We start from the raw sequence: 23,072 nt of genomic DNA, 5'->3' as shown, positions 1-23,072 counted from the left end.
TAGGAAATGTTGCAGAGTGAGAGGCACTCTAAAAATGTACAGGATAGTGTTGCATTTTGACGAGAGAGCGCTTGCTGCTCACACACCCCGACTAGTTGACTGGATTGAAAACATGGCTGCGGCCGAGCGTACAGCAAATTTACGGAAGTGAGGTATGTGTAATTCTTAAGCTACAAAAGCTGTTTAGAAGTGTGCCTCCAGTTCGTTGCTTGTGGTGGAGCAAACGACAGAACCTGAATTTATTAGCCCACTCAAAATGTGTGTGACCGCCATTGCTGGCAGTACACAAATACATCGGCAAAGTTATGCGCGGAACAATCAGCTAGCTCGCCGAGCTAATGCCAGGTTGCTGCGGCTAGCCTCGGCTGCTAGCTGGTTACCAAGTGCTTGGTTGCTAATCATGCTACTTCTCAGTGCTGGACATATAAACCTCGGCGAAAACGTGTTAGCGGCGATTTCTTCCATCTACGTGCTGTCTTATTTGTGGCTTTAACGCCCCTGTCCGATGTCGCGCTAGCTAGCATGTGCTAGGTGTCAGTAATAGAGGGGCTTCATCAGGAATCGCCACGATTCTTCTCTTAACGGGAGAACTAGCACAGGTAACGTTAGCCAACTTGGCTAACTAGTCGAGCACAACAGAAAGAGGGGAAAATGTTCCGTTAGACTGCAGCACACTTGTCCGTTGAGTGTCACAGGGAGCGTGTATAATAATTTATAATTTAATTTTGCTGGTGCCACAGCCTGCGGCTTGGTGTCTCAAGTGTTAATATATATATATATATATTTTAAATTAACCCCCGAGAGCTAACGGTAAGTTAGTTTTGTATGGTTAGCCCGCTAAACGGCATGCTAGGTCAACTGAGGTCTGCTTGGAAGTTGGAGCATGCTAACGTTTAGCTAATTCGCAATCTCCCTGTGAAATAACTGGGTTGTTTCTGTCCAGACGTGTGGTCGTGAGTTTTAATCGTGAACTTTTTTTTGCTGCAAAAACTAGTCTTCAACTCAGCCGGCTGGCACGTGCTGCTGCTGTTGCTGCGCCCCCGTCCAGTCTCGTCGTCAGTTTAAACAGCATCCTCGTGCCTCCCAACTTCGTGGGCTTGGAGCTCGCGGCAGTTGATTTAGCTGAGATGTAGGGATTTGAGCGATTCTCATCGGAATGTGCACCAGCACCACTTCGCGGATGTTTGGTTGCCAGTAGGCCCAGTGGAAGTGCTGAACTTCAGGTCGGCAGCGGAGACGATGAGCCCAGCAGGACGGTAAAATGGCACAGAGCTCGTTTATTTATCGGAAAACACATGCATCATACCAAACTCTGTTACCCACGTTTAGATTAGCTGGTTTGCTAACAGTTGAGTTTGCTCGTGAATTGCGTGTTTATTATTAGTGCACAGCTTTGGGAGTTTACAGGCTTGCTATCTTAGTGAAAGCAGTGCTTCTTTATGTGATGGCAAATGAGACATCTGTCAAGACAGTGCAGGCAAAAACACCACGTGTTAACATAACTCTACAACCAAACAAGCGTTTTAGAGAGGGGCAGGAAGTGGGTTGATTTGAGAGTACAGTAACACATGGGTCCTCTAATTACATACAATGTCTTTCACACTCAAAATCTTTGCTTATGCTCTGGATATCTGTGAGTACAAATTGATCTCGGCGTGTCAAGATCGGTGACTGTACATTGCAATATGGTGTTAGTACTGTAAATAACACTGTCACACCTTACTGTGGTAAATTGGCAGCTGTGGGTTTAATGGCTGGTGTGTTTCTAGAAAGATCAAGAGATTAATACATCTTATTTCATGGAGAAGAATACATCACAGTCAAATGTTTATATAGGAAGCAAACATGAATCCCAACCATGTATCCTTGGCTGAGTCTACTCTCTCATATACTAGAGAGAGAAAATGCAAATTAACCAAAACAGTGTCTTCTTGTGGCTCTTAATCTGATATAATGGCTGTAATGCTGGCATGACTTATGAGCAGTTTAGTCACAGAGTGGTTTATCACCAAAAAAAAAATCTTTTTTTCAAGTGGGTATAAAAAGGTGGGTATAAAAGCTCGAAGCATCCTATAAAAGAGTTTCCTTTCCCTAGAAAGGTACGGCGGCGGCAGCAGCGTCTGACCAGCCGCAAACACGGACAGGTCTGCTGTCAGCACAGCCACTGATTTTTGTATTAATAAAGTCTAGCCTAATTGAAGCATGGAAGGAAAATTGGAAAAATGGTAACCGTGTAAGTTAATAGACACATCAGCATTGTGGCTATGTCATTAACACATGAGATTCTGACAGATTACTGCATATTCCATTAAATTCTTATGTTAGACATGCAGGAAAGGAAAGTTAAGGAAAGCAGGAAAGTTATAGCCTTATTTTTACAGCTGCAGCCTCTGTGGTGTTTAATTGTTTAAGAGCAAGTACAAAATAAATAACATAAATTCAAAGTAGGCTCATCCTTCTCAGATTTTATTTTAAGGTTAATAAGTACAAGTTGGTGTTCTATATAAGGATTATATAATTAAGACTTATAGAACAATAGAATCATTTAACAGTTGTCGCAATGGGGAAAAAAGCATGACTAAAGTTGATTCTGGTAACTTATATTTCTTATTGATTCTTATCAGGGCTCTTGAAAAACTTAAGACCCTCAGACTATCTTTACCCTGCGGTCTCAGGTTTCTTCCAGGAGTGGTGATCCTATTTTCTGTAGGATTTATTTGTCAGTATGTGGCAATTTTACACACGCTCATTTGTAATCTCCATCAAAAACTGCTTCCAAGCAGGTTTGGTCTGCAGCAAAAGTTAACACAGTGATGTACCCTGGGGAACGACAGACATTTTAAGCTTTAATATTTTTATATATGGCTGAGTAGCTTAATTTATAAAATATTGCAGAATTTATAGATTTCTGTTTTGGGTAGGTGCTAACAAAACCTTTAAAACAAATGTTAGGAGGTATAGGCTCCACCACGGAAGCAAACACTGCCCATTTGCTTCTTGGGGTGTGTGTAGAAGCTGCAGCTCCACCATAATTTACACCTGTGTTATAATGACTGTTTTCATCAACCTTTTTACCGAAAAAAGAAGCACTTGTTGGAATGAACCTTATATAATTTTAACCTTGAAATGTATTTTAGCTTGTGCACAATTCTATTTTCAGTTGCAAATGTGTGAAGGTTCAGCTTCACGACTGCTTCACAGTCATAGCCGCCTTCAGTGTTTTCCTGTGGCACTAACAAGCTCTGCATTCTTTTAATAGCTTCATATGCTTCCTTTAGTATTACACTTTTATATCAGTGAATCCCAATTACAGCAGGGCAATATGACCAAAAATATTTATCACGATATACATTTGAACATTTGCGATAACGATATAACCGACGATATAATTGTCACGAGACAAAATACTTTACAACTCCGCAATTTTATTAGTGCAAATAAAATCATCAATGTATTTTCACTTAAACAAGCAGCTGTTTTTTTTTTATGTGCATCAAAGTTATATAAAAATGTAACAGTGCAAATGCAAATTCCTGGCTGACAGTTTAACCAAAAGGCATTTCCAGTGGAAACTGGCCGACATATCCTCAGCACAACCGTGTATAACATCCACAAAACTTAAGAAGGTTATAAACACACAATACGGTAATATTATGTTGAAGTACAGCACGTATCACTCCGCGAGGCTCCTGCCTACGATAGCCGTAATGCTCCGACAATCCATCAAGCGGTGTGGCTTCACAGCTTAGCAAAGTCGTACTAAAACATTTTACAAATTTTCGAGCGCCGTGTACATAAAATCGTTTGGAGGTCAGTAAACACAACCAGAATTCAAACATAAGGCACACAGGATTATAAGAGGCACTGCCGATTTTCAGAAAATCAAAGGATTGAATTTAAGTGTGCCATATTTTCCAAAAAACACGGTAATAACGACGGCCCGCTAGCATGCTCTACCAAAAATAGTGCTTTGTTGTGTATCTGACGGACGAAAGCTGAACCAGTTCCACACCAGTGAAGTTGCAGCATTTTTCCAAACCAGTTCTGGTTCATCCGTTTTTATTCAACGATCCGCTTTCGCCCTTCTCATTCTGCGTCGCCGCCATGGTTTTTCCGCCATGTGCGTATGAAAACAAAGGCACTGCGCATGCATGTTTTACCCATATTCTATCGCGATATTTCATTTCCTTATTGTTGCCCAACATTATACCGGTATTACCGTGAACGGTATAATATGGCCCAGCCCTACTCCCAATTAGTTTGCCTTGAGACAAATCCAGGTGTGCCTTGGGATTTTGTGTCAACTATATTGTGATGCATGGTTCTTTTCGCACAAAAAAGGAATGATCTAAATCGTAGGTGTCTTGTAGTTGCAGATGCTGAAAATGTGGTATCCAGAATGCTGTCATCTGACAGTATACAACTTAAAAGACAACTGGAAGATAGTACAGATGGTATGAAGGCTTGCCTTTTGGTGTGACTTGGTCATAAAATGTTTGAAAGCCACTGTTTTAGACTACAAGGGGAAAATACTGACATTAAGAAAAAAAAAGATGGACAATCAAATGTTTGCTTCATCCATTTTGCTGTGATGGAAACACTCAAATGGACCAGCAGCTGACTAATCAGATATATTTACTGGCCCCGGGCCATAGAGCCATTGGTTATGTTGAACCCTGCAACATAAACAATCTGTGAATTTCTGTCTCCTATAAATCTATTTATATTTGCTAGTTTTTGCAATTACTGATCTAAACTGTTTTTGTATTTTTTGAGAAAGTGTTTCTGGGCAGACTGTTTTCTCTTATGGAGCAGCACATACCTGGAATACTATACCCACAGAACTGACTAACATACTTTTTATAAATCACTGTTTCCTGGATAATCAAAAATGCTGTCATAATAGGAAGTGGTGTCATTGTAACGGTGACACCGCCTCTGGTTCAGTAGTCATGTTTGTGTTGTTTTCTGTCTGTGCTGTTTTGTAAATGATCTTTAACGTTCGTTTAATATGTTATATGGTAACATCTTTTAACATTCAAATAATTCTTGCTCTTTTCTGTTTGTTTTTGTTTGCTCTCTCTAAATGCAGTTAGCCTGCTGGGTACTGCAGATGAAAATGAAACAAGCCGTCTAAATGTGTCTCATTTGCTCATGTTAATGTCCCTTTTAAATAAAATAAACACACTTTAACTTGCACAGTGTTTATACTTTAGGAAATCACTGTTGTGGCGAGTAGTTTAATGCCTGCTAACTACAGGCTCCACAGCCAAGGAGAGTCATGTCATTGAGGATGTTTAATGTTTGTTACTCTAGAACGCCTTCGTCTGTACCCACTCGGTAACAGCCGGGATGGGAAAATACGCAAGTCACCTGATTTTATAACATTCCAGTCATTGCACTTCTGCTAGGCATGTCTGACTGTAGTTTGAACCTGATGTTGGGCAGGCTAGTCAGATTTACAATGTAATGACGACTTTAATTTAATAACTGTGGAATCTGGTACCCGAATGCAACATTGAACTTAATATTAACTATTAAGATAGGCCCTGTGAGTTAAGCCAGGAACGTGTTAATTATTAGGAAGGTGGAAGTGTGATCAAATGTTTTATAAAGTTATTCAGCCCAGCTGTAGCACTAATTATTTTTGATGTAGTGATTAGCTTTCCTAGTTTTTGGGAGCAGGTTAGATGAGCCGGCTTAATTAGTTTTGTCGTGTTGAGTCAAAGGGTGAGCGCTCTGTCTGAAAAAAACCTGCTCCTCCTCCTCCCCGTTTTCTGCTTTTCTTTCTCTTTTATTTTATGCATGGACAAATCACATTAGTTTTCTCAGCTGGGCTCTTTAGCAGAGTGTGAGTAATATGTGCATGTGGTAGTGTTCATTTCAGGTGACTATTGTTAGCTCCCTGAAGGAGTATTATCAAAATGTATTTGTAGCCGGAGTAGCCTCTGTGGCTTTGATGGTGCTGTGTTAGCACAGTGTGGGAAAAGGGAGGGACTGTCCGAGTATGGGAGACAAGGAGCTTTTAAATCAGTTTTGACGGAGGTCGGCTCACAGTTTGATGTACTGGGAATTAATGTAAATGAGCACCTCGTCCATGGCGCTAATTGATGCGATTTGTCCCCAAGATATATGGCTACTACTGTTTCCCATCATCTATAAAAGGACATCCAGTGAGATCATACCTTGCTGAATGTCACTTTAATATGACCTCTAACATGTTGTTTTTATTGTCCTTGTGGTTAGATTTATTAGTTGGACCATGATGCAGAGGATGTGTCAGCAGCAAGTCTCCTAACTGGAGCAGGAACTTTACAATCTCCCTTTCATTAGCTGCATTTTTCTGTGGGCAATTATAACTTGATTATTAATACTTTGTACTTAGAGTAAGGTATTTATGTATTTGGTTTGGGTTTTTTTTGAAGTTGTTGATTGTGGAGTTAATTGACTTATTTTGTTTTAATAACTTTGTAAGACAACATAATCTAGTGTAAACTGTTTTTGTAATTACAATTTGAAAGCTCCTTCGTTGTTGTTTTTTTCAATGCTTCCATGACTTTTGTTAGATATATGAGAGAGAAATTGTATTAATTTGTTTCCATGATCTTTATGCAATATGCTTCATAAAAAAAAAAATGCTGAGAGAAACAAGAACTAGCTGTCTATATGTGTGAATTTATTAGAGATGCAGTGATCCAGTTTTTTGTATTACTGATTTATTAGCGATGCTTTGGGTCTCTGCTGATATCAGTGTTAAATTAAAACGATGGCCTGCCTGAGGAAGAGGCTGGGAATCATTCTTTATGTTTAATATAACATCAGGCTCGACTCAACCATTATTTTCCTAACTCCCTAATAGTGGCACTAGTTTCTCCTTTTCCCTCATGTTGCAATCACCTGTGAAAAAACAGTGGTTGGAGACTGCAGCATGACTAAAATTATTGCAGCTGTGTGCAATGAACTTCTGATCTTGCTGCCGTGGAATTGCTTCAAAGATGATGATGACGTCTGCAACCACTCACAGTTGATTGCAGTCTTCGAAGCAACTTTACTCAATCAAAATGATGATAAAAGAGCAACAAGTCTGCTATAAATTTGCGAATCAATTGGGTCAAGTTAGCATTTACATGAAATCTGTTTGAGACAATACAACAGTTCACTGTGATAAATTGGTGAAAATGGCAAATCCGTTGCCATCTATATACAGAGAAATTCACATTAAAAATCATTCAGAATCTCATAGATTTAAAACACGTTAATAAATACCTCTACAAATTGTGACATAGTTGCTGTGTGATGGCAATTTAACTACAAAATGATATCGGTGATTGGCAGTCTTGCTTTTATATAGGGATACTATCAGACTACAAACAGTTAAGTTTTGCCCATCAGTGCAGACTGACTCAGGCTGATTGCAATGTGTTGGGAATCTGTCTGTATTCATGAACTGTATGACAGTCTGCTAGGGTCCATGTGAAATTTGGTAATTTACATTATAATGCACAAACTATCCATGTGCACCAGGTGGTGAACTTGGAAGAAGGATTACAGGAATGAATACTTGGCTGTCGGGTCTCCAGTTTTCCGTGTCTGCACTTTAGTCTGTTTGAGAGTGATTCCAGTCAGTGAGAGTCAGACGACAATTTGTTTGGAGATAGGTTACCTTTGTAATCGACTTGCAGCCATAAGGGATTGCCTAGAGGTTGAGGTTCAGTCTCTGGGTGACCAGTTGGTTGCCGCAGCTACTTGCAATCCGACAGCAAACAGATTTTTTTTCATTGCAGTCACCAGATAATCAGGGGCTGAATGTTAGATTAAAAAAACCCACTTTTACGTAGAAAAAGTGCTTGTACAAATGTGCGTAATTGGGTGTATAAGCGCTTTGAGTGCTCAAGTAGAGTAGAAAAGCACTGTATAAGAACCAGCTCATTTACCATTTAGTTGCAGATGAGTTGCTATTGTATTTTCAATATAGTGCGGGTCAGCCATCACCCACACAAATGGATCACATCAGAGAGAGGTGAAGAGAAATATTAAGATGATTTGAGACTTTTTCTTGTATATGGAGAAAAAAATATGGGTAGACTTTAGGAAGACACTTTGCCTGATGTGTAGTATTACATGTGTAATAACTAGCTACTGACGGTACTATGAACTATGTATTCGTGGTACTGCTTTTCAGTGGTTTAGGTCTTACCTGGTTGAGAGAACGTTTTGTGCAAGTCCTTTGGATTTCAGATCATCCTCAGCTTTAGTTTCATGTGGGGTACCACAGGGATTAATACTTTGACCTCTGCTTTTCTCCCTATATCTCATCCCCCCTTTACTCTATTTTTAAAAGGCACAAAATGGCTTTCCATTTATATGCAGATGATGGTTTATATGTAGAATTTTTGTTCCCAGAGAATTTTAATTTTTGTATGTTGTGATAAGTTTTGGAAGGATAGCAGCCTGTTGGCACACCTGTTATGAAGAGATAAATGGCCTGCAGTGTATGATGACAAAACAGTGTCTGCAGTGTTATCTCTGTTGAATTGGATGTGAGAATTATAGTGTCAGAAATCAGTCAACCTTTAAACTACATTTATTTTACTTGTGACAAAAAACAGAAATGCCTGCAAGGAGGAAATACATATTCCCTTGCTGTAACAGACATACACAATCTGTGTGATGGATTTTTTTTTTTAAACGCCTTGTTTCTGTGCTTGTGGTCTTTTCATATCTTAAAATGCTTGCTGAGCTATAGTCACATACAAATGAGCCTCAAAGCTGTGCCATTTGAGGCGTGTGTACAGACTGATTGATCATTTAGGCACAAAGGAACATCTGACATGATTGTTTCCTTGTGCGAGTGTAAGATCTCCCCCCCTTTTTGAATTTATTCCCTGTGTACTGACCTGGTATAAGACATCTAGATTTGCCTGTGGACAGAAGGTGTTGCTTAGCTACAATGACAGAATAAATCAATACCCCTCTGGTGTGAGCAATGACCCGAGTGGTATTTAACAAAGGCCTTCTGGTACATGCTTCTGTTTGAAACACCACAGGGTACTGTTCATGCATTCATTTTTAGCATGCAAGTCCAGTGAAACCAGTCAAACTGAAAACTGTGATGTTAATGCAACAGTGAGCTGCATATGTTTATAGCTTTCAGTTGTTAGATTGACATTTAAGTGCAAGTTTCTCCATGTGTATCTTGCAGGTGCCCGCATTTGGCTGCAGAGGAGAGAGCACCAAGATGAGGAGACTGTAGGCACTCGCCATAGTATGGCCGCATCCCGTTCCTCGCGCGTCACAAGGTCATCAGTGGGGCTCAATGGATTGGATGAGAACTTTTGTGGTCGAACCCTCAGGAACCGCAGCATCGCCCAGCCAGAGGAGACCTCAGTGTCTCCACTGCCAAGGGCCCGTTCGCCCAAGAAGAAGCAGGACAACAAGCAGGACACCAAGCAGGAATCGAAGCATGACGCCAAGCAGGAGTCGAAGCAGGACAACAAGCAGGACACCAAGCTGGAATCGAAGCATGACGCCAAGCAGGAGTCGAAGCAGGACAACAAACAGGACACCAAGCCGGAGTCGAAGCAGGACAACAAACAGGACACAAAGCCGGAGTCGAAGCAGGACGTCACACAGGACGTCAAGCTGGAGTCGAAGCAGGACAATAAACAGGACACCAAGCCGGAGTCGAAGCAGGACGTCACACAGGATGTCAAGCCGGAGTCGAAGCAGGTTCCCAGACAGGATACCAAGCCGGAATCAAAAAACGAGACAAAACAGGAGTCAAACCAAGACGTTAAGCAGGAGTCAAAGCAGGATGCTAAACAGGAGACAAAGCATGATGAGACACCGGACACTTATTCGCAGGATGGCCAACAACAGGCCTTGTTGCAGGGAAATGTAACTCACTCTGATGCTTCTCTGGTAGAGGCCGATCAATGGACCAGTTCCAGGAAGCGAGGCCAGTCATGTTTAGAAAAAGACATTAGCCCTGAAAAGTCAGAGAACTGTGATGGAGGGAACGGGGCGCGGGATGCCTCTCCTCAAATTAAAAGGGCCAAGCGATGCTCTCGCTCTGGAGAGTCTCAGGGACAGGAGAAGGACCCTGAGCTTGTGAAACCCGAAAGTCCTGACTCAGTCCCAGAGCTTAGCAAGGACAACAGTTGTGAGGAATTACCCAGCCAGAACTTTGCTAACACAGTTCCTGCCTCACCTATCCTCAGTAAACAGGAAGGTGGGCTCACAGGGGACGATGCAGAGGATGGTCATGTGGAGTGTGATGGGGCCTCTCAGTTCCCAAATGCCCACAAAGCTTCTAATGGACTCCGAGAAAATAACACAGAGGAATCAAACACGCTTGGTGAAAAGTCTAGTTCAAATCCTACCCCTGATACTAATTTCTCGTCCCTGCTCAACGGCAGTCAGACAGGGACTCCCTCATCCCCTGATCCCGCTGTGCCTTGTAGAAACTCTGTCCCTGGGCATATGGAGGTTTCTGGCTCAGGAGAATTGCCATCCTCATCTGCACCAATATCTGAGGGTGTTCTGGATGATTCTGTCCCTGAGTTGATAGTGGCCAAGGAGCAGGAAGTGGAGGAGATGGAGGTTGACGTAGTAGGTGACTCGTTCTGTCTGGCTCATGAGGAGCAGGTGATGGATAGCGAGAGCGACACGAATGGACGGCTGCTGACACCAGTGCAGGAATCTGTTGCCTCCACCTCCTTCTCCACCACTAATATGAACAGTAGTCCAATCCACAACAACAACAGCAACTCAGGAGAAACCACATCCCCACTAACAACACCCCCTTCCCCCACAGAGCCAGAGTGCAACCCTTCTATTTCCAGCACATCCACCTCTTTCACAGAGCTCTATGAACACAGATACACTCGGCGGACTTCACCCAGAAGGGCTGTGTCCAGTGGAAAAGCTTGCTCCTCCAAGCCCAGCTCTCCTCCCAGAGACAATGGTCCCTTGAGGGAAGAGGGGGAGGTGGTGGTTGGGCTGGAGGAGGAGGACTGCCCTATGGTGGAAGAGCCAGCTCCCTCAGACTCTATTGGCCACTCCAATGAGGAGCCGGTGTCTGGGGATCCTGGGGACAGGGCAGGTGGTGAGGATGGTGGATTTATAGAGGGGAAAGAGGCCGAACACAGCAAGGAGTTGACACAAAGCCAGGCTGTGGAGGAGGAGGAGGAGGAGGAGGAGGAAGAGGAGCCAGACGTGTATTACTTCGAGTCGGACCACTTGGCTCTTAAACACAACAAAGAGTATGTGGGAGCTCCCCTGTGGATTGTGCTCTCTTAATCTGTTGTTGATGTAGCTCTTGCAAATGTTTATCAATATATTTTTGATCAACCAGCGATGCATTTGAAGTACTGAGGGTTTTTCTTTTCCAAGATTATTCTAATGTTTTTAATGCTTCAGCATTTTTAAGTTTATATACAAATAATATGAAAACTGTTTTTGGATTTTGACTCTTTAAAGTGAAGTGACCCTATGACCTTTCCTTATTGAAAACCTCTAACCCCCTGGCTTGATACATTTGAGGTCTGAATAGGTAAAAATTTCACTATTTAGTTTTTTTTTTAAAAAAGGCAAAGATTTGACAAGTAGAGCAATATTTTTCTTCCTTTTCTGTTAATGATTTCAATAACCCTTCGTTTCTCCTTCAAGGATGAATAATTAACCTTTGCCTGGCTAGGGTAACTTGTACTTGTGTTATCACATAGGAAAAGGATCCAGTCAGAACATGTAACTGAACCCTATACCCTATATATATGTGAATTAACAGTCAGAAAAAGAGCAGGGTGGTTACTATATATCTTAAATTACAAATATGCTTTGTAGTCATCAAAAAACAAACAAACAAAAAAATAAATAAAGAACAGTTAGGTAAAAAGGCTAAATGAATAAAAATGGTCCCGATTAGAGCAGGGCGATATGACCAAAAATATTTATCACAATATACATTTGAAAATTTGCGATAACGATATAACTGGCGATATAATTGACACTAGACAAAATACTTTACAACTCCACAACTTTGATGGGGTTTTTTGCACTAATAATGTATTTTCACTTAAACAAGCAGCTGTTTTTTATGTGCATTAAAGTTATATAAAAACGTAACAGTGCAAATGCAAATTCCTGGCTGACAGTTTAACCAAAAGGCATTTCCAGTGGAAACTGGCCGACATGTCCTCAGCATAACCATGTATAATATCCACAAAACTTAAAAAGAGGTTATACACACACAATACGGTAATATTATGTTGAAGCACAGTACGTATCACTCCGCGAGGCTCCTCCCTACGACAGCCGTAGTGCTCCGACAATCCATCAAGCGGTGCGGGTTCGTAGCTTAGCAAAGTCGTACTGAAACATTTGACAGATTTTCGAGCGCCGTGTACATAAAATCGTTTCAAGGTCAGTAAACACAAACAGAATTCATACATAAAGCACATGGGATTATAAGGGGCACTGTCGATTTTCAGAAAAATCAAAGGATTGATTTTAAGTGTGCCGTATTTTCCAAAAAACACGGTAATAACGACGGCCCGCTAGCATGCTCTACCAAAAATAGTGCTTTGTTGTGTATCTGACGGACGAAAGCTGAACCAGTTCCACACCAGTGAAGTTGCAGCATTTTTACAAACCAATTCTGGTTCATCCGTTTCATTTAACGATCCGCTTTCGCCCTTCTCATTCTGCGTCGCCGCCATGGTTTTTCCGCCATGTGCGTCTGAAAACAAAGGCACTGCGCATGCACGTTTTACCCGTATTCTATTGCGATATTTCATTTCCTTATTGTTGCCCAACATTATACCGGTATTACCGTGAACTGTATGATATGGCCCAGCCCTAGTCCCGATTCTCAGCAGTATTCACAATGTAGGCCCTGTTCAACTATAGGGGAGCTTGTTCAAGTCTGTATGAAATATATAAGAATATAGCAGGGCAGTGTATCTCACCTATTTCTGGCTTGAGGTTTTTATCACTCTTACACAAGATATGTACAAAATACATATAAACATTGTATAGATAAGCCTTCAAAAGTAGATCTTGTACTGCAGTAATGTATGGAAACACCAAAGAGGAGCCTCTGAGTGCAAAAGGGCCAAACATAGTCAGTGACAAACAGCTCAGAAATTGTACTATAGTGCAATAAAGATGAATACACCCACAGAAGTCTGTGTGAAGATCCTGGTTGCATCACACGTTAGAATGGAGAGTTTAAAACAAACAAACAATACATTGTAAATATAATGAAAAGAAAACATTGAACAGTCTTTTTGGAAAGCAGATTACAAGTCTGCTTTCAAGCTTACAAGCTGAATTACTGTTGAAGCTCGTGGGTTTTTACACCGCCAACTCGCAGACAGAATGCTTAAATATGTCCACCAGTAATTGCGGGAACGTCTAACTATAGCTCCCGCCTTATTGTTTAGGTTTCCCATGTTTCAGCAGTTAATTTCCACCTTCAATCTGGGACTGTTATTGTGTGAATTAACTGCCACTTGTCACTCTTCCAAAGCCCGAGGAGATTGTAAAATTACTATGCTGATTGCTTCTTGTCATCTCTTCTCTCGGTACGTTGAGCTGTTTCTTAGAGAAAGGATTTCTCAGTGTTGATCTTTGTTTGTGGTTTTCTTTTTTTTTTTTTGTTATTTGTCCTGAAAGATGAGATGTTTATGTTGGTGGACATGTCCCATGCCGCGCTCAGTCAGGCTCTGCTAACTGCGCTGTGGCAGGTCGTCTGATTTGCTGTACATCTTCACAGGAGGAGGGGTAGAGGAGGACTTTGAGACATAATCTGCTGGGGTTCTTTTGTCTTTGAACACTTAATATCCGTAAATGTTTCATATTCGGATAGTGGCTTAGAATAAGATTTCACTGCTCTTGTGTTGCCTGATAATTTGATCAAGTTTCGGTGCCATGCCAAGGTTTGGTTGTGCTGAGTAAGGAGAATTTCAAAGCCTCCGATCAATGCAGCCAGGAGTCATTTTTAGGAAGGCATGACGAGGCACTTTGGAGTTGCTGAACGTGGAGAATTGGCACAAATTTGATTCATACATCTTATATTTGCACCAGTTTTGTGGATTTTGACGAATGTCTCTGTCCTAAACATATTAAGTAGATCCCTGTTCTCAATTATCAGACATTAACATTGCACTAATATTGTACAGGCCAGCTTTTCTTTGGCAGTGATGTTTGTCAGTGGACCTCGGGCCCAGTAGGTGGCAATGGAACACCAGACTTGTCTCTGGACACTCTCCAAGTGTCCAGAGTGGTGAGAAGAAGAGCCAAGTCTCCCTCAAAATGGATCTTCTCACTGCTTTCTTTTGCAGATTTTTTTTTCCTTTTTTTTAATACATTGAATCACAGTCGCTTAGTATCACAGAAAGTAGTTTTGATGCCACTAATGCATAGACAGACTGAATTTTCATCGATGCATAGATCAAGTGGATGCTGTACAAGCCAAGAAGCCCAACACAACTTTAAACAAAGCTGACTTCTGTCGTAGAAATTGTGTCCTGTGCATTGATTTTCATTCATGTTGTGTTAGTAGAGATTGATCCACTCTGCTCCACTGAGCACCTGCATTACTTTATAGCTGTGTAGGATGCTGTCACGTTCCTGTCAATTCCTGGGGCTCTGCTCGCACTGTAAGGACTCTTGAGTCACTAGCACAATTAGTCATTGACAGCTCAGTTTGCAGTTCTCCCATTGCCCCAGAGAGTGTGAGAGGAAAGGTCACTCAAGGCTCCTGAAGTGCTTCAAAACCCAAATATTTGTCATGCACAGGTTTTGATATCTGGTCTGAAATCTGAGAGATGTGCAGTTAGAGTCCCTAATGGGCTTCATTAGATCAGTAACTCTACACTTGTTAGGCTTTTACTATAGCATCTGGTTTAAGAAGATGCATAGTCTCCAGCCACTGTGGTGATAATCACATAGATGGAGTCAGTAATACCGTTTATATTTTCTTTGCAGAATAGGTTGGAACTTTTTGAAAATGGGTCATGTTTTGTGCAACTGTTTAGGTTCTCAGCAACATTGTTGAATTATGCATGGTGTGTGGTCTAAAAGTTTGATGCACTGCAGCATTGCAAGTGTCAGGTTAAATAATGTAAGCAGTGTCTTCCTTCTACTCTTGCCTAACCTTGCTCCCCACTGTGTCAGTTATCAGAGACTGCTGCAGACTATTGGAGTTCTCGAGGCTCAGCGCACGCAGGCCATCCTGGACCTTGAAACATTGGCGCGTCATCAGAGAGAGGCGCTTGCCGATCCCATCAGCTTTGTGGAACAGCTGCAAAAACGGGTAACAATGCCTTTGGTGCAGCTAAGTGCTGTGCACAAAGCCTGGAAGTGCACAGCAGAAAAGTAGCAGATTCAAGTGTATAAAGCATTCCCAGTAGAGTTTTTTTTTTTGGGGGGGGGGACTATAGTGGATGTCTTTTCCTCTCCTGTTGTGATGTGCTTTAGTAAAACTAGGCTAAAGATTCAACTTGACTTTGGCCCTTGATTTGTGCGATCCTCAGGTGAATCTAGGCTTGCCGTGTCCTCAGCATGTTGTCCAGCTTCCTGACATTGCCTGGGAGCAGTACACCTCAGGCCTCGGGGATTTTGAAAGAGAATTCTGCGACAAGAAACGGAAAACCAGGCGGCTAAAGTTGATCTTTGACAAAGGCACGTGTGAATGACTTGAGCTGTTAATAGATTGATTATCAAGTGTATGTGCATTTTTTTTCCTTTCTTGTTGTCAAAGGAAACATCTGTTCTCCCTATCCAGGTTTGCCTCTTCGACCAAAAAGTCCCGTTGAGCCCAAGAAGGAAGGTGAATCCTCCACAATGTACTCCCCTCTACCCACAAGTGACGCGCCCGAGAACGGCAGGCAAACGCAGGTACACCTCAGTGTCCTTACTAAAAGATTCTGCACAACACTCACAAGGTGCTGCCATCACAGCTGCAGTTATCTCCCAGTATATCATTAGTGCAGGTTCTGTGACATCAGTTTCTAAGAGCCGGAGCTGGTGAGTCACTGATCTCCTGCAGGTCACCCTACAAATCGTCACGTTATTTTACACCTCCTCCAACCTCATATTCTTACTTCTTGGCAGAGTTAAACATGCAGCGCATGTGAGCACAAAGGATGGTATCTATGGAAACATGAGGAGCACACCTCTCCCCCACTCCTCTGATCAAGTCTTATTCTTAGCCTCTGTTTTGTGTGTGCGTGTTTGTGTTTTCCCACATGGTATCGGCAGCAAGGTTTCACTTTTAATTGATTGCTGGGATTAGACATGGCAAAGCACTTAGCACTAAGAAAACAACTCCTTGATTATTTCTGTTGCTCTCCCTGTTTATTTTGTGCAGACACATTAGCATTTTCTCAGACTACACTCTCTGAATCCTAACAGGATTTTGTTTGTCACTCAAAAGAGTTGGTGTTTTTCTGCATCCTCCCAATGACACATCTCAAGTCACATCTGACAGCCAGGCTTTCTCTGTCAAACTGACTGACTCAGCGTGCCAGGCAGTTCATATGTAAAGAGCTCTTCAAATGGTGGTGTGCCCATTATTTTTTGTCTTGTGTCAGTCTTCTAACATGGCTGCCACTTTTGTGCTTTGACAGATGATCAGGGGGAGGATTTGTCATCCAAATAAACCCGACACATTTAACCAGCTGTGGACTGTGGAAGAACAGGTAGGTAGCAAGAGTGTAAGAGCTCATATGTTCTGTAGCACGCTGCAACAATTTGTCATAAGAGTGGTTTAGATTGTTATAGGTTGATCGTCATAAAACTGGATGTTTGCAAGTAAAATAGAAATCAAACATAATTCAGAAAATAAATACTTAAGACCTGTTTAAAACTGGTACAGCGCTATTAATACGTCTTAATTTATGCACTTTATGTCGCCAAGTGCTTGCTCAAAGGGGATTATTTGATTGTTGGGGCTTTCTCTGTATTATTGTAGGACTTCATCATAAAATATAAAGCACCCTCAGGTGTCTGCTGTTGTGATTTGGCACTATGTAAATAAAATAGAATTGAATAGATTTAATTTAGATTTACCATGATTAGGTGATCAGTTCTATGTATTTTTCATTTATCCCCTCTAATGAAAAACGCCCCACCAAATAAACAAAACATGATTTTTGTCAACACCTGTTAGATTTATTAAAAACATTAAAGAATGAAGCAATAATTTTAACCTGATGTTTTGTGTGTTTTGATAGAGAAAACTGGAGCAGCTTCTTGTTAAATTCCCACCTGAGGAAGTCGAATCCAGAAGATGGCAGAAGATTGCTGATGAGTTGGGCAATCGAACAGCAAAACAGGTGACGAAGAAAATGAGGATCAACTTCAATTAAGTTACATTTTATAGCAGCTTAGTTTAGAATATTTGTAGATGTATGCACCAAAAGATTTGATCTCATAGAAGCTCAAAAAAGCATCTTTCCTTTTATTTTTATTGTCCTGTTGTGACTTTGAAATTGCAAAAAACAAACTGTTAAATCGAAAAAGTGTACGCTTGTCAGTGGTAAAAGGCAGGCTGACTTGTATGTTAACTGCACCCCCTACAAGTACCTGGAGAGTGTGTGTGTGTGTGTGTGTGTGTGTGTGTGTGTGTGTGTGAGAGAGAGAGAGAGAGAGCTCCTATGCTTCAAGCAGCTGCTCCTCAGTTGGGAATGATTAACAGAACCATCTCCCTTTTAAAACCTTCCAGGTTGCCAGTAGGGTTCAAAAGTACTTCATCAAACTGACAAAAGCTGGTATCCCTGTGCCTGGAAGAACACCCAACCTGTGCATGTACACTAAAAAGGTAACTCAATTACTACACCCCCCCTCTCATAGCCATACTGAATAAGTAATCTCATTGAAAGTAATGGTTTTGCCTTTGAATATTAAAGTTTATGCTGGGTAACTAATTCATTGTTGTCATATCAGCTTTCAGTTAAATGGTATTTTAATGATAAGAATGGGAGTTTGTGTGGCGCTCGCTGGAGACTGGATTAAACTCTGTGCCTGCTGGCAAAGATATGAACAGGGTGATAAAACGTGATGTTGAAAACGAAGCTTTTTATTGCTCTCAAGTGGACAAATAATGCAATGTCATCCATTTCGTGTTTGCCTCAAACATCTCTTCTGTGCTGCAGTCCCTCTGTACTTTTCAGCCACCGTATGCTGATATCACTGTAGATGTGCTGACAGTATCAACTAAGATTGTCTTCATTTTTTTTTTGCCATTTAGTAAAGCTTTTCTTTGTCTTGTGTTACAGCTGTTGTTTTCCATTTAAATTGGACATTATGATTACATTTGATTATATCTGGTTTTGAATGAACTACCACACCAAGACTATAACCACCAGGGGTGCGTTTTATAATAGTATAATGCTAATTTCATTCATATTGCACAACCCTGTAGTTTAGAGACAACAAACATACTTAATTTGTTAACTGCTTGTTATATTTGCCTTGTTTACGCTCTTCTAACGAACCCTATTTATTCTCCAGGCATCCAGCAAGCGGCAGCATCACCTTAACAAACACCTGTACCGGCCGTCCACCTTCCTGACCTCCTACGAGCCTCCAGTCTACATGGATGAAGATGATGAACGCTCAGCATATTACAACAGTGTGCAGGACCCTTCGGCTGATGATTCGGTCAGTCTTTTGTCTTTCAGTGTGTTTTCTTCTTTCAAAGGTTTATTGTCTTTCTTTCTTTCTTGTGACTTATCATGTTTTCACTGATTCTTCCCATTTTATTTGTCACTTTACTGCATAATGAACCTCATGACTCCTCTTTTCTGTCTGTTTACAGTCTTACCCTCTTCCTTCTCATGTAAGCAGTGACCTGTAGGATAAAGACTGCTAAAAGCATGTGTTACGGGCTTTTGGGAATTTGTTTCTATACCTGAATAGTTCATTTAAAGCGGTTTTAAATAAAATTACTGCACCTGTGTTCCTCTTCTGCTCTCGTGCGTATGCTTTTTTAGAGACTGTTCTTTTTAGCTCCACTTTAGCACATTTGGGTGAAGGGAAGCATTTAACTCTTGATTTTTACTCTAATCACGGCTGCTTGTTCTGTTTAAAAATGCCTAAATCAGAGCAGGGGACCTGACCAGACTTTCCTTTCGTTCTGTTTGAACTGCGCGACTCCTGGTGCTCGCCATTATCCAGGAGCTGACATTTCTTGCCTTTGATGGCAGTAACCTTTTAGTGAAACCAGGTCGCTGCAGCCTGCTGAGTACACAGGCTACCGTCTCCATCAGCGCGTTAACGAAACCTCTGACACCGCCGGTATGGAGTAAAGTCAAAAAGGTGTTGCCAGCGTGGGTCACAGTAATTTCTCACTTCACCAGCTTGTCTTTTATTTTGGTCGCATTTGCAGGAAGATTGAAAGTCTGCTGAGGGAAAGTGCGTCGGCAGCCTAACTGGACTCACAAAGCTGTTCCTTGTCAAAACATAGAAGTGTGATGCTTTTGTTGTAAAATAAAACGCTGCATTTTGTTTGTTTTATTCTTTTCTTCATACAAATAGCTGGAGGTAGCTATGTCTTTGTAAAGGACACCATGTTTTTCACTCTTGTTCTTTAGGCTGAAAGACAGTATGTACTCTCTTATCGATACGTTGCTTGTGTCCAGCTAAAATTAGACTGATCGCTGCGGGCTGTAAATAAGTCTGCAGGGTAAAAAGCATCTAGATTAGATCCTTGGAGTTGTTGAGGAAATATTATGTACGTGGTTTTCCTGATGACTGTCAAACAACATCCTGTTTGTCTGAACAGGATGAAGAGAGTGTACCTGTGGAGCTGAGAAGTTTGCCAGAATACAAAGAGCTTTTACAGCTGAAACGTCTGAAAAAACAGAAGCTCCAGGAGATCCAGGAGGATAAGACTGAGATCCGGCACATAGGCTATAAGGTAAAGACTGCGCCGTGATGACATTAAGATCAGGAATCTGCATATACATGTTCCCTCAAAATGTTATGCATTTAAGTCGCACCCTGAGGGGGAAATAAATTCAAGTTGGCGGCAGAGGAAATATTTATTTTTTAATGTGTTATCATAAGACGATAAATAAACTGTAACAACTATATTTTAACAGGTCCCAATAGAACTACTGGAGGCTGTGAAATATTGGAAGTAGTTCTGCCTAAAGCTTTAAAATGAACTTAAGAAATGTGCACATTTTAATGGCATTGTTGAATAATAATTCTTTTAATTACTCCAAGGCCTTCAGAAACAAGTTTGTAGTGTAGAGAAGGTGTTAATATGTTCATACTTTTGTGGGAGTGTGTTCTGTGGACGATGAATATGTTTGTGTTTGTTTTGTGCAGTGTGACGTCTGTGGTATGGAGCCCATCCTGGGTGTGCGGTGGCACTGTCAGGACTGTCCGCCTGACAACTCTGTTGACTTCTGCTCCAACTGCTCCGACTGGTCAGCTCTACTTCCTTTATTACCAAACAGTCATACACAGTGCTGGTCGCTTTGCACCATGATGAAAATATTGCTGACATTTTAACACATTTAACATGGTGGAAATGAAAACACAGGATGTTTTGCATTTGTTTGTGGTATGCCATTCACTAAATAACATTTATCCCCCCACTAAAAGCTAGTTTAAACTGAACCCCATTTTTGTTTCATTTTTTAAGGTTTTCCACAGAACATTTTTAGGTTCCTGCAGTCATCATTGACTTTGCATGTTTTTCTTTTTGTACACTACAAGTTAATCTCACAGTACAACACGTGATTTACCTGTCTGATGGCGTGTAGTTACCATAGATGGTAGATGGAACGCAAGATGGCTGTAGTTCGTGGGTCTAAAAAAGAAAGACAGTACTGAAGTGCCTTAAACGTGCATTTCTTTAAATAGCTACTGCCACAGTGGCAGTGTAGTTATAAAAAGGCTTCCAGTTCTATATAAATCTATGGGGAAACAGCCCTCAGTGAAAATTTTCCAGTGTGAGACCCAATATGTCAAAGTAAATGTACTTGCTGGAAAATTGCTTATATGTGGTTCTTACAGTATCATTTCCTTATCTTCCAGCTTGTTCAAGACTGAGACCCACAAGCCTAACCACCACCTGGAGCCAGTGTACCAGGCAGAAACCTTCCTGGACCGGGACTACTGCCTGCCGCAGAGCACAGGTTACAACTACCTGGACCCCAATTACTTCCCAGCCAACAGATGACAGGGTCCCAGGCACCCCTAGCTTCAGGCTCTCTCCACATATCCCACAGGCCACTCTGTGCATGGCTCCATCCTTCAAGTCCAAGATAACCGCTTAACCCGCCGCCAGGCAGGAAGGCCATTAGGCAGGCAGACAGCCGGGGTCCTCAGAGCAGACCAGTGCTGCTGGTGGGGGGGCTGTTGGTAACTGACCTCCCTGACTTGAGCAAAGGGTGGCCATGACGGTTCCTCAATAAATATTTCAAAAAGGAAAAAATAAAGAAAAGGGGGGGGGGGGGAAGCCCTGCTCAACCTCAGCCAGGTTATTCAACGGATCCGTGATTTGAAAACGATACACTATTTTTAAAAACAAACAAAAAAAGAAAATAGAAGGCACACGACATTCCCGAGCTCCGTGACTCCAGCAGGGCTGTCCTGTATCCCCGTTTCTCCCCCCCATCGCCCTCCAGTTACCTCCCTGTGCTGCTTCAAAACTGGAGGATTGATGATCAGTCTGGTGAAGCGCCACCTAATGGTGATGGGTGGCCAACCAGCACGTCATAGTGGACTGTGAAGTCATCAACTGAGATACACATAGGTGGTTTTATGCGTGTATGTGGTCTCTGTGTTATGCAAGAGTGAAAATGTTCTAGCTAGGTATCCGTAGATTGAGTATTTATGAGCCGCGGTGTCCTCAGCAGACGTCTGGGGTGCTGCAGGTGAAGTTCAGCAGACACTGTGGTTGAAGCCAGTGTTTTTTGTTTTGTTTTTGTTTTCATTTGTTTTCTTCTTTTTTTCCCCAGGCTGCAGATCCACATTTTGTTCTGCAGACAAATCTGTATGTGTTAAAACGGATCGAGCTCCCATGTTTCAGCATGGAGCCATCACGACCACTGTCACACAAACGCTGCTCTCTACACCCCCTTCACCTCTCAAACACACACAGATAACAAACTTTCATCTGTTTCCCTTTCCTTTGCTCTCTCCACTAAAACATGTCTAACAAGAAGCACTACAGCACGGAGAGCAAACATTTCCGAAGGCAGGCGTGTGAACGGAAAATACACAACAAACACCTGTTTTCTTCTTTTTCCGCCCCCAGTGTGTGCCGTTGTTGATCATGTTGAGTGTACAAGTGTATGGTGAAAAGTAGCCAGCGCTAGATGCTGTGTGCCATTTTTAAGAGAAAAAAAAAGAGGCTGTTGTTTTGGCGTGGGGGAGGGACCTTTAACCTGGCCACAACTTCTCCCTTCCTGCGTGGCTCCGTTGACCCACACTGTCCTACTTTATTGATCCAGTCATCATGGCTCTAGATCTTTAATTTTGCAGTCCACCTTAAAGGTCCATTTAAAAGATTGTATTTTTATTAATCTATTTAAAAAAAGATAAATAATTGAGGTAGTGGTTGGTGCACCACAGTGGAGCAACCCACACAATTTTATACACATAGATTTTGTTGTGCTTGAGTAGACACCATTTTGTATGGTTTTTGTCTCTTTCCCTCACCCCCTTTGCCCTGCTTCAATATCTGTGTATAACAGTCTGTTCTTATGTAAAAAAATAAAATAATAATGTTAAAAAATGCTAGGAGAACCGTGGAAATAAAAGTATGTGAAAATAAGTTTTTCTATATCCGTGCTTCCTCTGTTATCAGCCATCAAAGTCACCCTGAGTTTGGCTCAGCAGGATTAATCTGTGTTTTTCTCAGTTTTATATCAAACCCTGAACCCTGGCAAACTGGTAGCAAATTCTTCACATCATTTTTAGGAACTAAGTAATTGATTTTGACTCTGCTAGAATAGCTTTAGTTGATTCACGGTTCAGTCCTCACACACCCTTAAACCCAGCTTTCTTCTGAAACGGCTGTTTTGAACACCGGGTGGGTGTGGCTT

General features: G+C 41.6%; 1 protein-coding gene across 2 annotated transcripts; it reads left to right on the top strand.

Annotated features, from left to right (window-relative positions):
* The first annotated feature begins 99 nt into the window (after positions 1-99).
* Positions 100-22,777, top strand: zzz3 (zinc finger, ZZ-type containing 3). 2 transcript variants are annotated; one of them, XM_085377583.1, is made up of 12 exons: positions 100-152; positions 9,203-11,264; positions 15,181-15,319; positions 15,540-15,687; positions 15,791-15,903; positions 16,635-16,706; positions 17,241-17,342; positions 17,732-17,827; positions 18,520-18,669; positions 19,793-19,927; positions 20,344-20,444; positions 21,058-22,777. In XM_085377583.1, the coding sequence occupies exons 2-12, from the start codon at positions 9,268-9,270 to the stop codon at positions 21,200-21,202; spliced, it is 3,198 nt and encodes a 1,065-aa protein (XP_085233709.1). In that variant the 5' UTR covers positions 100-152; positions 9,203-9,267; the 3' UTR covers positions 21,203-22,777. The 2 variants fall into 2 exon arrangements, with proteins under 2 accessions (XP_085233709.1, XP_085233710.1); XM_085377584.1 differs by lacking the exon at positions 100-152 and adding an exon at positions 1,224-1,256.
* The last annotated feature ends 295 nt before the right edge of the window (positions 22,778-23,072 follow it).

This window comes from Diplotaxodon limnothrissa, linkage group LG18 (assembly GCF_057381915.1).
Source record: "Diplotaxodon limnothrissa isolate DT_005_m linkage group LG18, D_limnothrissa_male_GT1.1, whole genome shotgun sequence".
NCBI classification, from domain to species: Eukaryota; Metazoa; Chordata; class Actinopteri; order Cichliformes; family Cichlidae; genus Diplotaxodon; species Diplotaxodon limnothrissa.
The sequence above is the reverse complement of the archived record's forward strand: the minus strand, read 5'-3'. Positions and strand labels throughout refer to the sequence as shown.